General features: G+C 45.5%; 1 protein-coding gene across 1 annotated transcript in view; it reads right to left on the reverse strand.

Moving 5' to 3' along the window:
- Window positions 1-19,334, reverse strand: part of LOC134981038 (uncharacterized) — a 56,454-nt gene that overhangs the window by 24,989 nt on the left and 12,131 nt on the right. Inside the window, exons 2-4 of the mRNA XM_063948165.1 lie at window positions 17,400-17,501; window positions 14,444-14,570; window positions 11,838-11,930 (exon numbers count right to left, since the gene is read on the reverse strand). Coding sequence (XP_063804235.1) covers window positions 11,838-11,930; window positions 14,444-14,570; window positions 17,400-17,492 — 313 coding nt within the window. The 5' untranslated portion in view covers window positions 17,493-17,501. The remainder of the gene's footprint in view (window positions 1-11,837; window positions 11,931-14,443; window positions 14,571-17,399; window positions 17,502-19,334) is intronic.

The following is a 19,334-nucleotide window of genomic DNA, read 5'->3' on the forward strand; positions in this document are numbered from 1 at the left end:
CCAAACAGCGTAATGGAGTGACTCCCAAGGGTGAAGGACATACTTGAGAACTCTATAGTGACTCCATCTACAGCTGTGTCCTCATACACCTATCCTTTGTGGGTGATATGATACAAGGTGCAAGACAATATTATTGTGCTGCATTTTTTTTCCACATTTTGCATCTTAGTTCGCTTACAGGTACTTCGGAGTAGTGGTTTGGTGCGGCTAGGTAGCAAATTCCACGGTGCTATAACCGGGGCTATATGGCACGATTTGAGAACAGGTATGTGGACTAGGGAGGCCAATTCCGGGATCGTGATCGGCGGGATCCCGGGATTTAGGGTAAAAAATGGCCGGGATTCAATCCCAGGTTTGGAAACTCCAATCCTGGGGCTTGAGGGATCAGCATTGAGCGTCCTCAGGACCCTAATGTGGACACACATGGGCTGAAAAAGTAGGAATGTAATACTACCGGTAATTCCTTTCTTGTAGTCCGTAGTGGATACTGGGGATCTGTACTTTAGTACCAAGGGGTATAGATTGGGTTCATTGGAGCCTGGCACTTTAGGACCTTTAGTGTGTGTATGTGTGTGCTGGCTCCTCCCCTCTATGCCCCTCCTACCAGACTCAGTCTAGAAAACTGTGCCCGAGGAGACGGGCATACCACGAGAGAAGAAAACTGGTACAACAGCGGTGAGGCCAGTGGCGGAACTACTGCCAGTGCAAGCTGTGCCTTGCACTGGGGCCCGCCACTGTCAAGGGGCCCAAAGCCATCGGCATGTAATGAGTCAAACGGACTCATTACATGCCGCTGTTTGCTGCGGGACACCGCCACCCACCGAGGAGAGGAACGCAGCGGCCACGGGGGGAGGCGGAGGAGGGAGCCGCCGCAGCGCTTGGTAATTGGTGGAGGCGCTGCTGCAGCTGTCCCTCTCCTTCACCATAGGCTGTCCTCCGCTGCTGTGAATGCTGGGAAGCGCATTAAGTCTTTCATGTCTTGGTACAGGTACAGCTCGGTGTGTTGGGGGACACCAGGGGTTAATCCCCAATGTATATTTAAAGCAATATAGTACAAGCTCTTACACTTCGCTTCCCCAATCTGTCATCCAGCTTGGCAAGCCTACCACGAGTATCATACCCGCATCTCTCCATCCAGGTCAAGGATGTGCAAATTCCATCAAAAGAAAAATGGAAGGAACTCAGAATAAAATTGAAGAATGTGAACAACTCATCAGGTTTAATGAGACATATCAAACAAATAAAAACTCATTACAGATTTTTTTAGACAAGAGAATACAATTTGTATACTAAACAGGGTAGGACTGTAACAGTTTTTTGAGTCGATGCTGAAATTAGAGGTATTTGGTTGTAATAAGAGAGTCTAGACAGGCCTGATGTCTTTGTGACATTTTTGAAGATGTTTAAGAAGCTGTGGCCTCTGGGTAAATCTTCTCATGCATTTAGTACAACTATATGGCCTCTCCCCGGTGTGCTTACGCTTGTGTAGAACAAGATGTGTGCTATGCTTAAAGGCCATTCCACATTCCTTGCATGGATACGGCCTTTCACCGGTGTGGGTTCTATGGTGGGTAATTAAGTGGGAACTGGAAGTAAAGCTCTTCCCACACTCAATGCAAGCATATGGTTTTATGCCTGTATGTACTCTTTTGTGGGTAATAAGATGAGAACTTTGTGAAAAACTTTTCCCACAGTCGCCACATACATAAGGTTTCTCCCCTGTGTGCGTTCTCTGGTGGACAATAAGATATGTGCTGATGGTAAACGTTTTCCCACACTCCGAACACTTAAATGGCTTCTCACCCGTGTGAATTCTCTGATGTTTTAGCAATGTTGAGCTATCGCTGAAGCTTTTCCCGCAGTCAGAACAAGCAAAGGGTCTGTCCACTGTGTGTATTCTCTCGTGCCTCACTAAATTTGATCTTTGCGTGAAGCATTTATCACACTTTAAACAGACAAAGAGCGAAATTCCTGTATGCTCCTTTTGGTGATTGACCAGGGTTGCTTTTTGCTTGTACTTTTTCCCACATTCAGAACAAGCATAAGAACCGAATACCTTTGATTCTATTTTTGCAAAACTCATCTTCGATAATAAACTCTTGTGAGGTTTAAGTTCTATAATTTCATCGTCGTAAAATAAGGAATACTCTACAGGAACACGTTCTCGAAAGTTGTACCGACGTCTGCTGGAGAGGCTTCCATCCACATTTAATGGAATTTTCATATCTTCGATCAAGTCATCGTTTAAATGTACACCTTCTACCGCCAGTCCATCAGGTGTAAACAAGGATGTATACAGCTCTTCTGTTTGGTATCTGGAGACATCTATAAAGGCATACACTGTGAGTACCTGGCCAACCAAAAAGTACACCAGTCAAATGATAGCCACTGGAGAAATTGTGTATAATTGAGTAAGCTAAGAATTCTGGATAGTCCAGTTCCTAATGTTTATTACGGGTATTGGAAGCCACAGAAGAGTCCAGTGGACTCATAAAACCACAAAGCTACAAATATTGTTTTTTTAGGACTTCATTTCTGTAATCATCTAGACTAGGGTGCACTATTCCACAGAATCCACAAGTTTTCCTAAGAACATCTAAACAAACTGATAGACACCAATATAATTGACAGGTGTGTAACTTAATTTTTGTAACACATTTAATAAAACCCACTTGTACAGCACTGAAGAGTATGCTAGCACTGTAATATAAATGATAAAGTAGAAATTATACATTTTAGTCTGTAAGAGTAGGTATTTAGTTATACCATACGCCAGTGGTTCTCAAACTTTTTGAATCACGGCACCCTAGAATATAAAAAAAATTGTTTACGTCACCCCTAGGCCAAAAGTTTCTTTTTCAGAATTTTTTTCCCCTAATAAATATTACATTACGGAAATTGTGTTTATACGTCATCCTTAGGATCAATTGTGTGGTGACGCAAAGGATTTGCTTCTGTTTGTCAACATATTTTATGACTGACAATCATCAGCACTGGTTTTGCCTATTACATTGACCATAAATCATTTGAATTAGTCCTGGACCACCAATCTGAGGCACTCCACGGTGCCATGGCACACAGTTTGAGAACCACTGCCATATGCTGCAGCAGACACTTGCATTTTGTAAATGTTAATATGTCATACATCAATAAATACAAAATAGCCCATTACAGTTATACTTTTCTCTTTTTTGTTGGAATGGGGGGGTCATTCCGAGTTGATTGTAGCTGTGCTAAATTTAGCACTGCTATGATCATTCACACTGACATGCGGGGGGGACGCCCAGCACAGGGCTAGTCTGCCCCGCATGTCAGTGCCGCCCCCCCCACAGAAGTACAAAGGCATCGCACAGCGGCGATGCCTTTGCACATCAAGAGTAGCTCCCGACCAGTGCAGCTTTAGCGTGCTGGCCGGTAGCTACTCGTCGCTCCCCCCCCCCCCCCAACGGTCTGGCCATGCCACCTAAATGGCGGCTTAACGCCGCCGTCCAGCCCCCTTTTCTGCCTCAGAGGCGAACGCTAGGCAACAACGGCTGCCATGTGCGGCGCACTGCGGCGCCGGCGCAGTTCCGACCCGATCGCTGCGAGAAACTGCAGCAAGCGATCGGGTCGGAATGACCCCCATGGTTACCTAAATAACACCAAATAGATTGTCATAACATTTTGGGGGGGAATGATTCAATTCTCTGTGATGACTTCAAAGTATCTACAAGAATTGATACTTTTTCCCTCACACACCATGTTCAGCGAACTTCCTAATGTTTAGATATCATACAGTAGTATACAGTGATGTGCACAGCCCGGACACTGCGCAGCAAGTCGCCAAGAATTGAATCCCCTCTGACTGTATTTTGTAATATGCTCTGTTCACACACTGTATGGTGGTGCAGAATTTTGTTGTATTTAATACTTACATGTATATTTATAGAGAGCAGAGGTTATCTGTGACTTACATATCTACGTATATGTATCAAAGAATTTTTCAATTAATTAAACTCCACCTCCCCATTGTCCTTTACATATATCACCCCAAAGAGTAGCACAATTCAAAAGCTACAAAAGATGTTGAAGACCTGGAATATTATTTGCAGAAAAAATAAAATTTTCGGGAATTTGAGCAGAATTGCAATTATAATTTTAACATCATTTCACATATTTTCTTAGTTAGAATTATTATTTTCCAAATATAGATAATATCATGTTGCAATACAAGTAACGTAAAATAAAACACTATTGTTAGTAAAAAGTATTTCGCCATAAAAACCTTCAATCCCCTATATCTTTTATTTTTTGGGGGATTAGCGGATTAGAGTAAAGATGGCCATACACCTAAAGATTTAGGGGGAGATACAACTGTTTGAAAAGTCGGTTGGGCATCTGTTTTTTCCTATCTATTAGACAGGAAAGAAACAGACTCCCAACTGACTTTTCAAACATTTGAATCTCCCCCTTATTGTCCAATCTGGCTGGTGAGAATGAAAATCTGGTTTTGTATGGGAGCAAATGACATTTGACCATTTGCTCTGAAATGCCAGAAAACTGACAAAAACGGGCATTCAGACAAATTTGACAAATCAAATTGTCCAATTGACCATTTTTGTCAGTTTCCAACCAGCCAGATTAGATAATTAATCTTTAGGTATATGGCCAGCTTTAGCCAATGAAACAGAATTAAAGATAGTCTATCAATTGCTGATTAGAAATTTAGCTATATACAAATTAGTCCAGTGAAGTTCTAAGCCGATAAGAGGTGGATTCACCAAGTATACTCTTAATTGATAGAAAAAGATCAGCACAGACTTCATCTGCAAATTGTTCTAATTCCTTATTGAAAAACAGAAGTTACGGTAGACTTACCGTTGATAACTGTTTCTCCGAAGTCCACAGTATCCACAGGATATTATTTGGGTTGTAGGTGGTATCAGAAGATCGGGCAGCAAACGGTTAAAGCTTTTGGGACTCCCAGCACGCAACGGTCCAGCCTCCCTATAACCCCGCCTCCTGGCCAAGGGAATTCAGTTTGTCATAAAGCCCAGGTAGGAGCAGGATCAGAGCGAGAAGGAAGACCTATTCAGGTGAGAAGAACACACACACTTCCATACCAGAAGGAAGGAGTTAGTAAGTGTTTAGATTCTCAAATCAGGAGCGTCAGGGTGGGATCCCTGTGGATACTGTGGACTTCGGAGAAACAGAGTTATCAACAGTAAGTCTACCATAACTTCTGTTTTCTCCTTCCGGGTCCACAGTATTATCCACAGTATATAAATTGGAATGTCCCAAAGCAGTAATTAAGAGAGGGGATGCTCCAGATTGGACAGGAGAATCCTACGCCCAAATGCAGCATACTGAGAAGCATAGGTATAAAAGGCATAATGTCTAATAAATGTATTTATGGATGACCATGTGGCTGCCTTACAGAGTTACTAAGCTGAGGCACCATTGTGGGCTTCCCATTAAGGACCTACTGAACGGGTAAAGACATTGGTGGTCATTCCGAGTTGTTCGCTCGCAAGCTGCTTTTAGCAGCTTTGCACACGCTAAGCCGCCGCCTACTGGGAGTGAATCTTAGCATAGTAGAATTGCGAACGAAAGATTAGCAGAATTGTGAATAGATACTTCTTTACAGTTTCTGAATAGCTTGAGACTTACTCTGCCATTGCGATCAGTTCAGTCAGTTTAGTTCCTGGTTTGACGTCACAAACACTCCGTTAGCCCAGAAACTCCACCGTTTCTTCAGACACTCCCGCGTTTTTACCAGGAACGGCAGCGTTTTTTCGCACACACCCATAAAACGACCAGTTTCCGCCCAGAAACACCCACTTCCTGTCAATCACATTACGATCACCAGAACGAAGAAAAAACCTCGTAATGCCGTGAGTAAAATACCTAACTACATAGCAAATTTACTTGGCGCAGTCGCACTGCGGACATTGCGCATGCGCATTAGCGACTAATCGCTCCGTTACGGAAAAAAATAACGAGCGAACAACTCGGAATGACCACCATTATCCGGGATAGGGCGATATGCTTATGAATATGCTTCTGAGATAGTCATCCAGAGCCATCTAGCCAATGTTTGCTTATTGGCAGGCCATCCTCTCTTGTGAAATCCGTACAGCACAAATAGAGAGTCTGTTTTTCTGATGGCACTGGCACGATCCACTTAGATCCTTAGTGCACAAACTACATCCAATGATGCATCTCCACAGAGATTGATATTGAAAGGCCGTAACTACTATTTCTTCATTGAAGTGGAACTTTGAGACCACCTTAGGAAGATACCCAGACTTGGTTCAGAGGACCACTCTGTCTGGATGAAATACCAGAAATGGGGCGACGACACAACAGTGAACCTAAATCTGATATTGATCTAGCTGAAGCAATTGCCTGTATTTCTTCCACTGACAATATGGATGTCACCGCACAAATTAACTCAGAGATATCCACTTGGGTGCGGTGCTCCTCCTCTTTTGAGGCAGACTAAGAGGTCTAGATGCATTATCACTTAGAGAGTGATAAAATGGAGAAAGAAAAAGTTCTAGCATATCAGGTCCTAACTGACGTTTTTCAAACACAGCCTGTGACATGGCAGTTAGAAAAAGTTCTAGCCAATCGGGTCCTAACTGCCATGTCACAGGCTGTGTTTGAAAAGGGTTTGAAAAGGGATACAGTCTCTAGGTCAACAGTAACTAGGTCGACCACTGTTGGTCGACATGTTCTAGGTCAACAGGTCAAAAGTCGACATGCGTTTTTCACAATTTTTTTCTTTTTTTGAACCTTTTCATACTTAACAATCCACGTGGACTACGATTGGAACGGTAATCTGTGCCGAGCGAAGTGGTAGCAGAGCCCGAAGCATGGTGAGCGAAGTGAGCCATGCGAGGGGACACGGTGCACTGATTGGGGTTCCCGGTCACGCTACGAAGACAAACGACACCAAAAACAAACAAACTCATGTCGACCTTTTGACCTGTCAACCTAGACCCTGTCAACCTAGAGACCCTATCGACCAATAGTGGTCGACCTAGTTACTAGCTACCTTCCATACCACACCCGTTTGAAAAACGGCAGTTAGGAGCTGATTGGCTGGTATTTTTTCACTCTCCATTTTATCACTTTCCAAGCGATGATGCATCTGGCCCAGATGGAGAAGATTCGGCTTCATCTGCTGAAGTATCCTCGGATTCTGAAAACTGCGTAGATTGTGAGGGAGGCGCCCTATATCTATCCGTTTTAACATTCCTAGGCCTGTCTGCCTGTAAAATTTGCAGAGCTCTGAGCCAAATCTTGGACTGAGTGTGACAGCACATTTATCCATGGGGGTTGTTGTATAAATGCAGAAGGGATTTGTGGACAACCTATAACCGGAGATCTAGCCAGAACAGCCAACAATCCGCTATATTCGATAGAACCTGTGCAAAAGATGCCCACGGGGGTTCTTGCTTGTATAGGTTCCTGGTCTAAAGCCGGTTCGTCAATATGTTTAAGGTTTGTAAACCTATGACAGTTTGAGGACAACCCATCCTGCATCGGGTTCACTACGATCTGCCGGCGGCCGACCTCCCGGCGACCAGCATACCGGCGCCGGGAGGCCGGCCGCCGGCTTACCGACAGTGTGGCGAGCGCAAATGAGCCCCTTGCGGGCTCGCTGCGTTCGCCACGCTACGGGCACGCTACGCGCGCCACACTATTTTTTCTCCCTCCAGGGGGGTCGTGGACCCCCACGAGGGAGAATAAGTGTCGGTATGCCGGCTGTCGGGCTCCCGGCGCCGGTATGCTGGTCGCCAGGAGCCCAACCGCCGGCATACTGAAGACCACCCCCTGCATCCTGAGGGCCTAACCCTGGTTTACAGGACAAACATGATATGAATGTACTGTAGGTGCAGGTGCTGCATCATTACCCTTGCCTCGTGAGGACATAGCAGCAATATTCTTCACACATCAGCGTAAAAATACTGTATGCAGCAATGTGACAGCCTTTATTTATTATAGTTAAAGTGAAGTGCAATCAGAACCTACCCTGTTTGCACCAGCCTTGAATGTATGAAAATGAAAGACAAGCTGACAGGAAAATGGAGAATTTTTAGTCAGACAGCAGCACTAGCAAACAGTCACATACAATGCATAAATATACACTTGCAAATGGGCACTTATTCAACTACACAGTACCGCAAAGGTAGGTAGGAAATCAGTGCTGTATCACCTGCCTATGGAGAGCGGGTTACAGGGAGACTAGAACCCGGCTTCCTTAGTTTGATATTGCCGCCAGAAAAACGGCTATCAGTAACAGACACTCCAGGGAACACAGCCGCAGAGCGACTATAACGCACCACATGTACTTCGTATCGCTGCGTCTCACACGGAAGCGGGGTAAATACAGTTTATGGTGGGAAACGCAAAGGAGGCTGGCCATGAACTGGGGGGGGGGGGGGGAGGGGGGACCAGGGGAGGGTCATACTCCCCACTGCTGATATCCACTCCAGGGTTCTGCAGCCTCACTAATCCCCAGAGCCTATGATCCATGAGGTCTAGCGCTGGTGCACCAGAGGTGGACGACCACGTCAGCGACTGTCCGGAAGTCTCCAACCCGAGTCAGTAAGACTGCTTTAAATGCGACTTAGACCAATAAGCGGTCAAGACACCTTACCTTCTCCCCATACTCGCCTGGGATCGCCAGCGTAGACCTGATAGTACGTCCCGCTGGCGCCTACCGTAACACCAGCGTCTACGTGAGGGTAATTGTTGTTGCGACACCGGCAGGAAGTTGTTGGAGCGACCCCTGCAAAAAGTGTTTTGAACACATAGCAAAGGCGCTCAAAAAAAAACAAAACTATATAAAATAAAAAAGTTTCTAAAAACCAAAACCTTGTGGCTGTAAAACAGCCACAACGTTTCTACAGTGGTCTGGCTCCTGCCGCACAAAACAAAAAACTGAATTACCTGGACCAGGAGGCGGAATGTGAGGAGGCTGTACCGAGGAATCCTGGAAGCTCAAAAGTTTAAACCGTTTGGTGCCCGATCCTCTAATGCCACCTGCAACCCATTGTAGATCCTGTGGATCTACTGTGAACCCCAAAGGAGAAATTAAAATTTCACTTGCTCAACCCAGATAGCTGATTTAGGTAATACTCATCCATGCTAGCAATTATTATTATTATTTTTAAGGCCGCTTATTGAAGATTCTAATACTCTGAATAGCTGTATGTCTGTCTATCCCTGTAAGAGAGTCCTCACTAGCTAGTAGTGTGCTGTTTGACAAATAATGTAGTTTATGTATTGGCTAACGGGTGATTCTCCAGAAAGTGAACATAAGATTCCGCAACCCACTTTTCAATTTGTTTTCCTTTTAAACTGGTCTGTTAAGAAAGTGTTGTGAGAAAACGTAATTGCTTAGCAGCAATACCTTAACCTATACTTTAAGACGGAATACATACTTTTGACCAGGGGCCGAGATCCCGGCTGTCATGATCCCGACAGCGGGATCCCAGACACCAGTATGGCGGGTAGTGAGGCGAGCACCAGAAAGCCCGTTGCGGGCACGGTGGCTCGCTGCGCTCGACACAGGATCTATTCTCCCTCTATGGGTGTCGTGGACCACCTGTCGGGATTCCGGCGCAGCACTGTGACCGACGAGATCCCGACAGGCATTGCGGTGATTGCCTCCACTTAAGACCCACCAAATTCTTGGTATTTTGGAGATGTCGTTTGAATTTGTGTAGCTGTCCCGTGCATCACGAAGAATCGCCCTAATGGTTCATTCTAAGGGGTAAAATGTCTTGCAACACTGCAGCGTTAAAAATGGAGGGGAAATCTGCTGAAAGTGCCTGTTTAAACATGCAGGGATAACTCCCATTCTGAAAAAACAACATTCTGACCCAAACTCTCTCTGAAATTAACATGCCAGTTCTCACAGCCCTTTCTTGCTTTTCAACCTATCTGTCTTACTGCTCTTTCAGTGTTTGTTTCTCTGACTCCACCTCTCTCAGTTGGAGTACCACAAGGCTCAGTCTTAGCTCCTCTGCTTTTCTCAATCTATACCTCATCTCTTGGCAAACCAATCAGCTCTTTTGGATTTCAGTATCATCTGTATGCAGATGATGCTCAAATCTACTTATCCTCCCCAGACTTGTCACCATCTGTATTGGGGGGATGGTATCGCGATGCCGGCGCCAGTCAAAATACCAACAGCTACATCCCAACACAAAAGGTGGTAAGTAGACTAGCTCTGATCCCCAACCATAACACTAACCCCCTTTTCCCCTCAGCCTAAGCCACCAACATAGGGGGTCATTCCTACCCGTTCGCACACAGCGGTTTATCGCTGCGGTGCGAACGGGTGCGGAATGCGCATGCGCGGCGGCCGCAGTGCGCGACGTTGCCCGGAGAGGGGTTGCCGGGTTACGTCACGACTAAAGAAGGAAGCAGTCGCAGAGCGGACCGCAAAGACTGACAGGAAGAAGGCCTACCTGGGTGGATCCGGAGCGCTGAGGACCGTTTTCGGGGAGTGGTAAGGAAAACGCAGGTGTGTCCAGCAGAACGGTGGCGAATGTCCGACGTCAGAGCCGGCTCCAGCATCGCAGGGATTGTCGCACAGGGTAAGTAGGTCCAGGGCTAGTCTACATCTGCTTGAAATTTTTTTTAGCCTAGCAGGGCTGCACAAGCGATCGCAACCCTGCTAAGCTAAAATACACTCCACCATAGGCGTGTACTAGTTGATCGCAGCAGCAGCAAAAAGTTGCTGGCTGCGATCAACTCGGAATGACCACCATAACCTTCAATGCCTCCCCATCTAATCGCATCCCCATTGTACAGTCCACACATAACCTCACATATTTTGTCTTTCTTCACTTCACATCCTCCTGACCCCTGGCCAACATTGCTGAGTGACAATATCATGCAGCACATTAAGACCCTTTGCAATCTGGTGGACCATTATGCAATAGGTAGCACCTATCTTTGTGTACCAATGTTCCCTACAGATTGTAAGCTTGCGAACAAGGCTTTCCTATCTCAGGGTCTGTCTGTTTTTACCCAGTTTTGTTCTATTACTGTTGTTCAAATTGTAAAGTGCAACGGAATATGCTGCGCTATATAAGAAACTGTTAAAAAATAAATAAGTGCCAGTTTTGAAAACCCACAGCGCGATACATGTATCCTTAAATCTGTACTTTTAACTGTTACATACAAATAAGACAATGGTGGTCATTCCGAGTTGATCGCTCGCTAGCAGTTTTTAGCAGCCGTGCAAACGCTATGCCGCCGCCCACTGGGAGTGTATTTTAGATTAGCAGAAGTGCGAACGAAAGGATCGCAGAGCGGCTACAAAGTTTTTTTGTGCAGTTTTAGAGTAGCTCAAAACCTACTCAGCGCTTGCGATCACTTCAGACTGCTCAGTTCCTGTTTTGATGTCACAAACACGCCCTGCGTTCGCCCAGCCACGTCTGCGTTTTTCCTGGCACGCCTGCGTTTTTCCGGACACTCCCTGAAAACGGTCAGTTGACACCCAGAAACGCCCACTTCCTGTCAATCACTCTGCGGCCAGCTGTGCGACTGAAAAGCATTGCTAGACCCTGTGTGAAAGTACATCGCTCGTTGTAATAGTGCGACGCGCATGCGCATTGCGCCGCATACATATGCGCAGAAGTGCCGTTTTTTTGCCTCAACGCTGCACAGCAAACGACTGCAGCTAGCGATCAACTCGGAATGACTACCAATATACAGTAATCAAACTTATTTAATAAGGAAGAATTCTCCTTACATAATAAATTCTAATATAATAGAAAAATAAAGTTATTACTGTTTTAGGTTAAAAGTAAAAAAAAAAAAAAAAAACTTACCCAGCGTCTTGGCCTGTTTACTCACATCTGTTAAACATGGGTCTATGCCTTGCTCAATGTGTGATATTAACTTGGGCTTTTTACTCTGGTACCCTGTAAAAGCATGTTAGAGAAATAACAAAAGATATACAATTGTTTTCTCAAGACTATAACAAAGCTTCAATTTTATATTAATTATAAATAAATACACTTAGCTCTGAAACTGCAAACCACCAATAAACACAAATATCTATCAAATTATTTTACTTTGCATTTCATCACGTCAAACAATCTGCTGATTTGAGAATGTGATCAGAATGAATCTACCAGATATTTTGACTTTACTAAATGACAGTTGTGTTGTTTAAATGACTGTTAAGGGGGGTACACACGGAGAGATCCGTGCTTAAAATCTAAGCAATCTTGCTAGATTGCTTAGATTTTAAGCACGGATCTGCCGTGTGTATGCCCTCCAGCGATAGCGATGCGCGGCCCCGCACATCGCTATCGCCGGTGCTAGATTGAGCTGCATGCAGGCTCAATCTAGCGGGTCGCTCACTTCACCGTTGTGTGAAGTGAGCGGCCCCCCGTCGGCTTTCCCCCTCGCTCAGCACATCGCGCTGTGCTGAGCGGGGTGAGAGATGTGTGCTGAGCGGTCTGTGTTAAGATCGCTCAGCACACATCTCTCCCGTGAGTACCCCCCCTTTAGAAACTTTTTATCTGCTCCACTCCAAAGAGGGGAATTGATTTCTGATTTATGCTAATAAAAGTTCCCTAAGGCAGTGCTTTTTGTTCTGGCAGATAAATGTTACAGTAGGTGACTATTGGTCATAGAAAATGTGTGGGTATCCAGCAAAAAAAAGAAACCACAACATACAGTATTTGGAGATTTACAGATGGAGCCTTCCTTCTCTTTGCCTGCCTAGTCCCAGCATGACTAAGCCATCCGTCCGCTTAGTCACGCACATAGACGCTTCCGATTGTAAGTAGTGTTCACTGTAGGCTGTTTTAGCAGGGTGCCGCGCCCTGCCCGATTTTATTAAGGCAAAACCCGCCCTGCCCTTTCTGCGGCACCCTGCTAAACAGCCTGCCCGCTTCCTGCTCTCCCAGCGTGTATAGATGCCGTGCGCATGCGCATACGCATAGCACCCATTCACACTACGGGAGAGCGCTTGGGGGAAGCCCAGTACCTCTGTAGGTGCTAGGCACGCCTCTTTTAGTGACGCCGCCAGCCGCCTTTAGTGACGCTGCCAGCTGCCCACGTCCCCTTTAGTGACGCCGCCGCCCGCGCCCCGTTTTCAGACGCGTGCGCAAGTGCCCCCACAGACCAGCGCCCTGCCCTGAAAAATTCCTAGGGGGAACACTAGTAAGCATCTCTGTCCGGGCGGGCTGGACGGAGGCACTCTCCATTCAAGTGAATGGGGAGCGCCTCCGTCCGGGCACGCACCCGTCCAGACGGAGACACTTGCAGGTGGGCGTGCCTAGTCACAGACTAGCGTGGCTCCATCTGTACACGAATTTAGAGAATCCTCAGAATGTATCTAGGGGGTGACTGAAGTAGATATCTGAGACATCAGCTGTGGTCCCCCATTTAAGCTGACACAAGCAACTCCCATAGGCTTCTATGGGGCCTACTATAATGCGAGATTAGTCATGCTGGACACTGTAGCTCAGTCTTCAGGTGGCATTAGCACATATTTAACTACAGGGTACTGTTCTGCATGCTCCCTACTGACACATGTGCGGTGCACAATAGACACCTGCATCTATACCCGGAAGCATAGCAAAATCGTTACGTGGCATGGTTGCACGGAATGCAGCCCCAGACAGCTGGGCATTCTCCGACATGACTGCATCCCATACTCGGCTCCCTCCTTATCTACACTCCATATCACTCTGTGTGATGGAGATGGGGGAAGGGCAAGTGCAGGAGGGGGTATTATACACAGATACAGTGGCACTGTTTGGGGTATTGAGGGGTACTTATATATATATATTAGCCAGTCGTGTGGTTAAAATGCTGTATGTAATAGGCCAATTAAAAACTAATGTTAGTTTATGTCACAAAGCACCTCCTGAATATACTTGCTACATAATTATAAAAGGATTGCCTTTAAAAAAAATATAAACTCTTGAAAGAGTGCTGTCTTATTCTTATGAGACTACCGTTTATTGTGTGAGGTTTTTTTTTTGGAGTCCATGGTTGAGATTTCATTTTAACTCAGCAGGAAAATCAACAGTGTTAAACTTTCAGTAATGGTTTGGGACTCGTACATCTATACGTTGTCAGGGCAATTCCGCATCCTGTTGACGCCAAGGTCGGTGATCGGAGAAATCCGACATGTTGGATTTCCCAGTCTTTATGATCCCGGACAAAAAATGATCATGATAGGCGAGTCTGTATCCTTTGAATCCGACGGTTATTGATGGCTGCAGATCGGTGAATCGGATCGCGTATCTGTAGAACGGGGAATCGGGTGTAATGCCCGCTTAAGTTAATTCAATTATGTAACTGAGGAAGTCTATTAGCACAAAGAAACCATATTGTTGGGGTTTCATTTTGGTATGTATTTATTCAGGTTTGTTTAAACATAGATTTTCAGGATTTTCCCAGCCAGGAAACCTACCTAAAGTGCAGATGGTTTGGTAATTATCCATCATTACTTGTCGATAGAGCTCTCTCTGTCCTTCTTCTAAATATCTCCATTCTTCCTTTGTAAAATATACAGCAATGTGCTCGAACTCTGTTGTAGTCTTAATAAATTATATAAAAAAAATAAAAATAAAAAAAAAAGTAAAATATTTGTACTTTATCACTTTGCTTAACAAACAAAGCTTTATAGCCTAATATTACATTGTCTACATTTCTTTAATGTTTATACAGTGGATTTTCCTTTTCTGATAAACCAGCTATCACACTTTACAATATGCCAATAATTGAAGAAATACAGGTATGAACAGAAATATAGCATGGGTCTGCTGAGTACTGGAGTTTAATTTAGGGGCCTACGTCCAGCCTTACTGGTGGGACCTCAAAATAAAAGACAGTTGTTTAGCTGTTCATCTAAAGTAAAAAAGAAAATCCATATACGAGCATAGGAAAACACATTATGTAACGCTACACCTCTTAGCAAGGACTTTAATTAAGGTGTCCTATTTATTTATTTTTTTAAAAGCAAAAGACAAAGATAACTGTAAGTATCCCTGAAAAGTGTTACCCAGTAATATTCTAGTGGATAGCAGACTAAGCTTATGTGTCCGAAGACGCAGTAATGGATCAACATCGCGACCATCGGCCGCAGCATCGGAAATTGGACAATGTTACGCAATATCCACCATATCTAAGCTGCCAAGGCCAGTGCACATGTCCGAGACGGACAGGCTAACAGAATTATATAATATACAGTACTGTGCCAAGGTTTTAGGCAGTTGTGGAAGAAATGCTGCAACGTAATAATGCTTTCCAAAACAGAAGTGTTAATAGTTAATTTTATAAATTAACAAAATGCAAAGTGAATGAACAGAAGAGAGACCTAAATCAAATCAATAATTTGGTGTGACCAACCTTTGCCTTTAAATCAGTATCAATTCTTCTAGGTACACTTGCACACAGTTTTTGAAAGAACTCGGCAGGGAGGTTGTTCCAGACATCTTGGAGAACTTGCCACAGATCTGCTGTGGATGTAGGCTTGCTCAAATCCTTCTGTCTGCTCATGTAACCCAGACAGACTCGATATTGTTGAGATCAGGGCTCTGTGGGAGCCATATCATCACTTCCAGGACTCCTTATTCTTCTTTACGCTGAAGATAGTTCTTAATGACATTGGGTCCGATTCAGACCTGACCGCTGTTGTGCGAAATTGCACAGCGGACGACTATCGAATGACTGCGCATGCACCCCAATGTGCGGGCGCGGCACCAAACAGCGAAAGAATGGTGCGAAAATTTCAATCGCTAGGCGTACGCAAGGTGATTGAAAGGAAGCAGACATTTGGGGGTAACTGGCCATTTTCTGTGAGTGTCTGGAAAAATGCAGGCGTTCCCAAGCATTTTCTGTGAGGGTGTGTGACGTCAGCTCTGGCCTGAACAGCCTAATTTTATCAGACTGTAGGAGTAAGTCCTGGGATACACACAGACTGGAAAAATCATTAGATGGAGAGCGAGTTGCAAACGGATTTTCAGATGTTCGCTGTCTGGCAAAGTTTCCTGCGGCATACACATGCATTCCCACACTTGCACGGGGTGGGTTTTCACTCTCTTTGGAAGGCGGCTATCTGATCGCAGCCCTCTGCAAATCAGGTCTGAATTAGGCCCATTGGCTGTATGTTTAGGGTTGTTGTCCCTGCAGAATAAATTTAGAGCCAATCAGACGCCTTCCTGATGGTATTGCATGATGGATAAGTACCCTCCTGTATTTCTCAGCATTTCTTAGGTGATCACACCAAATATTGGGGCAGATTTATTAAGCTCGGTGATATGATAAAGTGGAAGGTGATAAAGGACCAGCCAATCAGATCCTTACTGCCATGTCACAGGCTGGGTTTGAAAAAGGACAGTTAGGAGCTGACTGGCTGGTGCTTCATCACCTTCCACTTTATCACTTCACCGAGTTTAATAAATCTGCCCCACAGATTTGATTTAGACTTCTCTTCTGTTCCTTTACATTGCATTTTGTTCACTGATAAAAATTAACAATTATCACTTCTAATTTTGAAAGCATTCTTACGTTTCTTCCACAACTGCCTAAAACTTTTGCACAGTACTGTGTATGAACAAAAGATGTTACTACACGATAGGCAAAGCAGTGCATATATCTAATCTAGATTACTGACTCATCTTAAGGTGCCTACACACTAGGACGATATCCGTACAATGTACCCGATTCGGACACATCGTTCACGATATCGTCCAGTGTGTATGCACTATGTCGACGATACGCACTCCTTTGTGCGACATCGCTTGCAAAAGCAATGCTGCCAAATGCAACATGGGCCCCGCTCCCCCCCCCTGCCATCATCGACAAGTGTACCCACTTTTATAAAAAGTAATGGGGGGGCCATTCCGACCCGATCGCTTGCTGCAGTTTGTCGAAGCGCAGCAATCGGGTCGGAATTGCGCATGCGCCGCAGTGCGCCGGATGGCCGAAGGCCGTCGTTCAGTAGCGATCGCCTCTGCCTGATTGACAGGCAGAGGCGGTCACAGGGTGGGAGGGGGCTGGACGGCGGCGCGGTGCGGCCAACGCAGGCGTGGCCTGACCATTGGGAGGGCGGGCCGCGGCGGCTGCATGCGTCTCACGCAGCCGCTGCGGCTAGTGGCAGCAACAATCAACTCCCGGCCTGCCGGAAGTTACTCCACAAATACAAAAGCATCGCCGCTGTGCAATGCTTTTGTATTTGTGCAGGGAAGGGGGGGGGGGGGGCGGCACTGACATGCGGGGCGGACTAGCCCTGTGCTGGGCGTCCCCCCGCATATCGGGGAAGATGATCGTAGCTGTAAATTTAGCACAGCTACGATCAACTCGGAATGACCCCCAATGTTGCAAAATTAGATAAAATTATGAAATTGAATTAAAAAACATACAACCTGTACAGATGTTTTCTTTAAATGTGTATCAAGTTTTTTTTTGATGGCTCTCGTGTTTAACATCTTCTTTCTTGTGATCTTTAACCTGGGCATCTTGGAGAGCTGTGTCATATGTGAATATATACGTGAAAAGAAAGAGACAATAAACCAGAATATATACAGGGGCTGATTCAGAGTAAGAAACACAGCAAATAAAATAGGAATTTTAAATACCTACCAGTAATTGCTTTTCTTGTAGTCCGTAGTGGATACTGGGAATACTAGATTACCATGGGGTATAGATCGGGTCCACTGGAGCCTGGCACTTTAAGAAACGAATAGTGTGTGCTGGCTCCTCCACTCTATGCCCCTCCTATCAGACTCGGTCTAGGAAACTGCACCCTAGGAGATGGACATACTTTGAGAGAGGTATATAACACAAAAGCGGTGAGGTAACGAACCAACACACAAACAATAGAATAGCAGAGCTAACCAGAACAGAGGAAAGCAACACTAACTATAGAAGGATAGCAACGCTAATCAAACATGGAACAGGGAAAGCAACAGCAAACCCAACCATAACCCGTACAACCAAGTAAGCAGAAACGAAGCACTGAGGCGGGCGCCCAGTATCCACTATGGACTACAAAAAAAAGGAACTACCGGTAGGAATTAAATTCCTATTTTCTCTTACATCCAGTGGACACTGGAGAATACTAGATTACCATGGGGACGTCCAAAGCTCCCAGAACAGGTGGGAGAGTGCTGAGACCCCTGCAAAACCGCCTGACCAAAGTGAAGGTCATCTTTGGCCAAGGTGTCAAACCTGTAGAATTTAACTAAGGTGTTCACACCTGAACAAGTTGCTGCATGGCACAACTGTAATGCCAGGCCCCGCCCAGGAAAAACCCACCGACCTTGTGGAGTGGGCCTGAACAGAACTCGGCAGCGGCAGAGCCGCCGAAGTGTAGGCTTGTTTGATAGTCAATTTGAGCCAACGAGCAATGGACTGTTTGGAGGCAGGATGACCAATTGTCTTAACATCATAAAGGACGAAAAGCGAGTCAGACTTCCTGTGACGAGTTGTCCTTTTGATGTAAATCCTCAAAGCCCTCACAACACCTAGGGACTTTGGAGCAACTGAAGTGTTTGATAAGACTGGAACCACAATAGGCTGATTTACATGAAAGGCCGATACCACTTTTGGCAAAAACTGTGGCCAAGTTCGGAGCTCCGCCTTATCCTCGTGAAACACCAAGTAAGGGATCTTACAGGAAAAGGCCCCCAATTTCGAAAACACGCCTGGCAGCGGCCAAGGCCAGTAACATAACCGTCTTCCACGTCAGGTATTTCAAGACAACCCTCTGCAAGGGTTCAAACCAATCCAACTGGAGAAAGGTCAACACCACATTGAGGTCCCATGGAGCAGTGGGAGGAACAAATGGTGGCTGAATATGCAACACCCCCTTAAAAAAGCCTGTACTTCAGGAAGTACCGCTAGTTGTTTCTGAAAGAAGATAGAGAGGGGCGAGATCTTAACCTTGATGGAGCCTAATCGTAAGCCCGTATCCACTCCTGCTTGCAGGAACAGCAGAAACCGGCCCAGACGGAATTCCATAGGAGAACATTTTCGACCCTTACACCAACAAACATACTTCTTCTAAATACAGTGATAATGTTTGGAGGTAACTACCTTATGTGCCTGAACCATAGTGGAAACTACCTTAGATGGAAGACCCTTCCTGGTTAAAATTTTCCTCTCAACCTCCAGGCCGTCAAACGTAGCCGCTGTAAGTCTGGATAGACGAAGGGTCCTTGTTGAAGAAGGTCCTAGAGAAGCGGCAGTGGCCAAGGTTCCTCCAACGACAGGGTCAGGAGGTCCGCATATCAGGCCCACCGAGGCCAATCCGGGGCAATGAGAACTGCCTGAACCCTTTCATTTTTGAGTCTTTTCAG

The sequence above is a fragment of the Pseudophryne corroboree genome, chromosome 12, assembly GCF_028390025.1.
Source record: "Pseudophryne corroboree isolate aPseCor3 chromosome 12, aPseCor3.hap2, whole genome shotgun sequence".
Classification (NCBI taxonomy): domain Eukaryota; kingdom Metazoa; phylum Chordata; class Amphibia; order Anura; family Myobatrachidae; genus Pseudophryne; species Pseudophryne corroboree.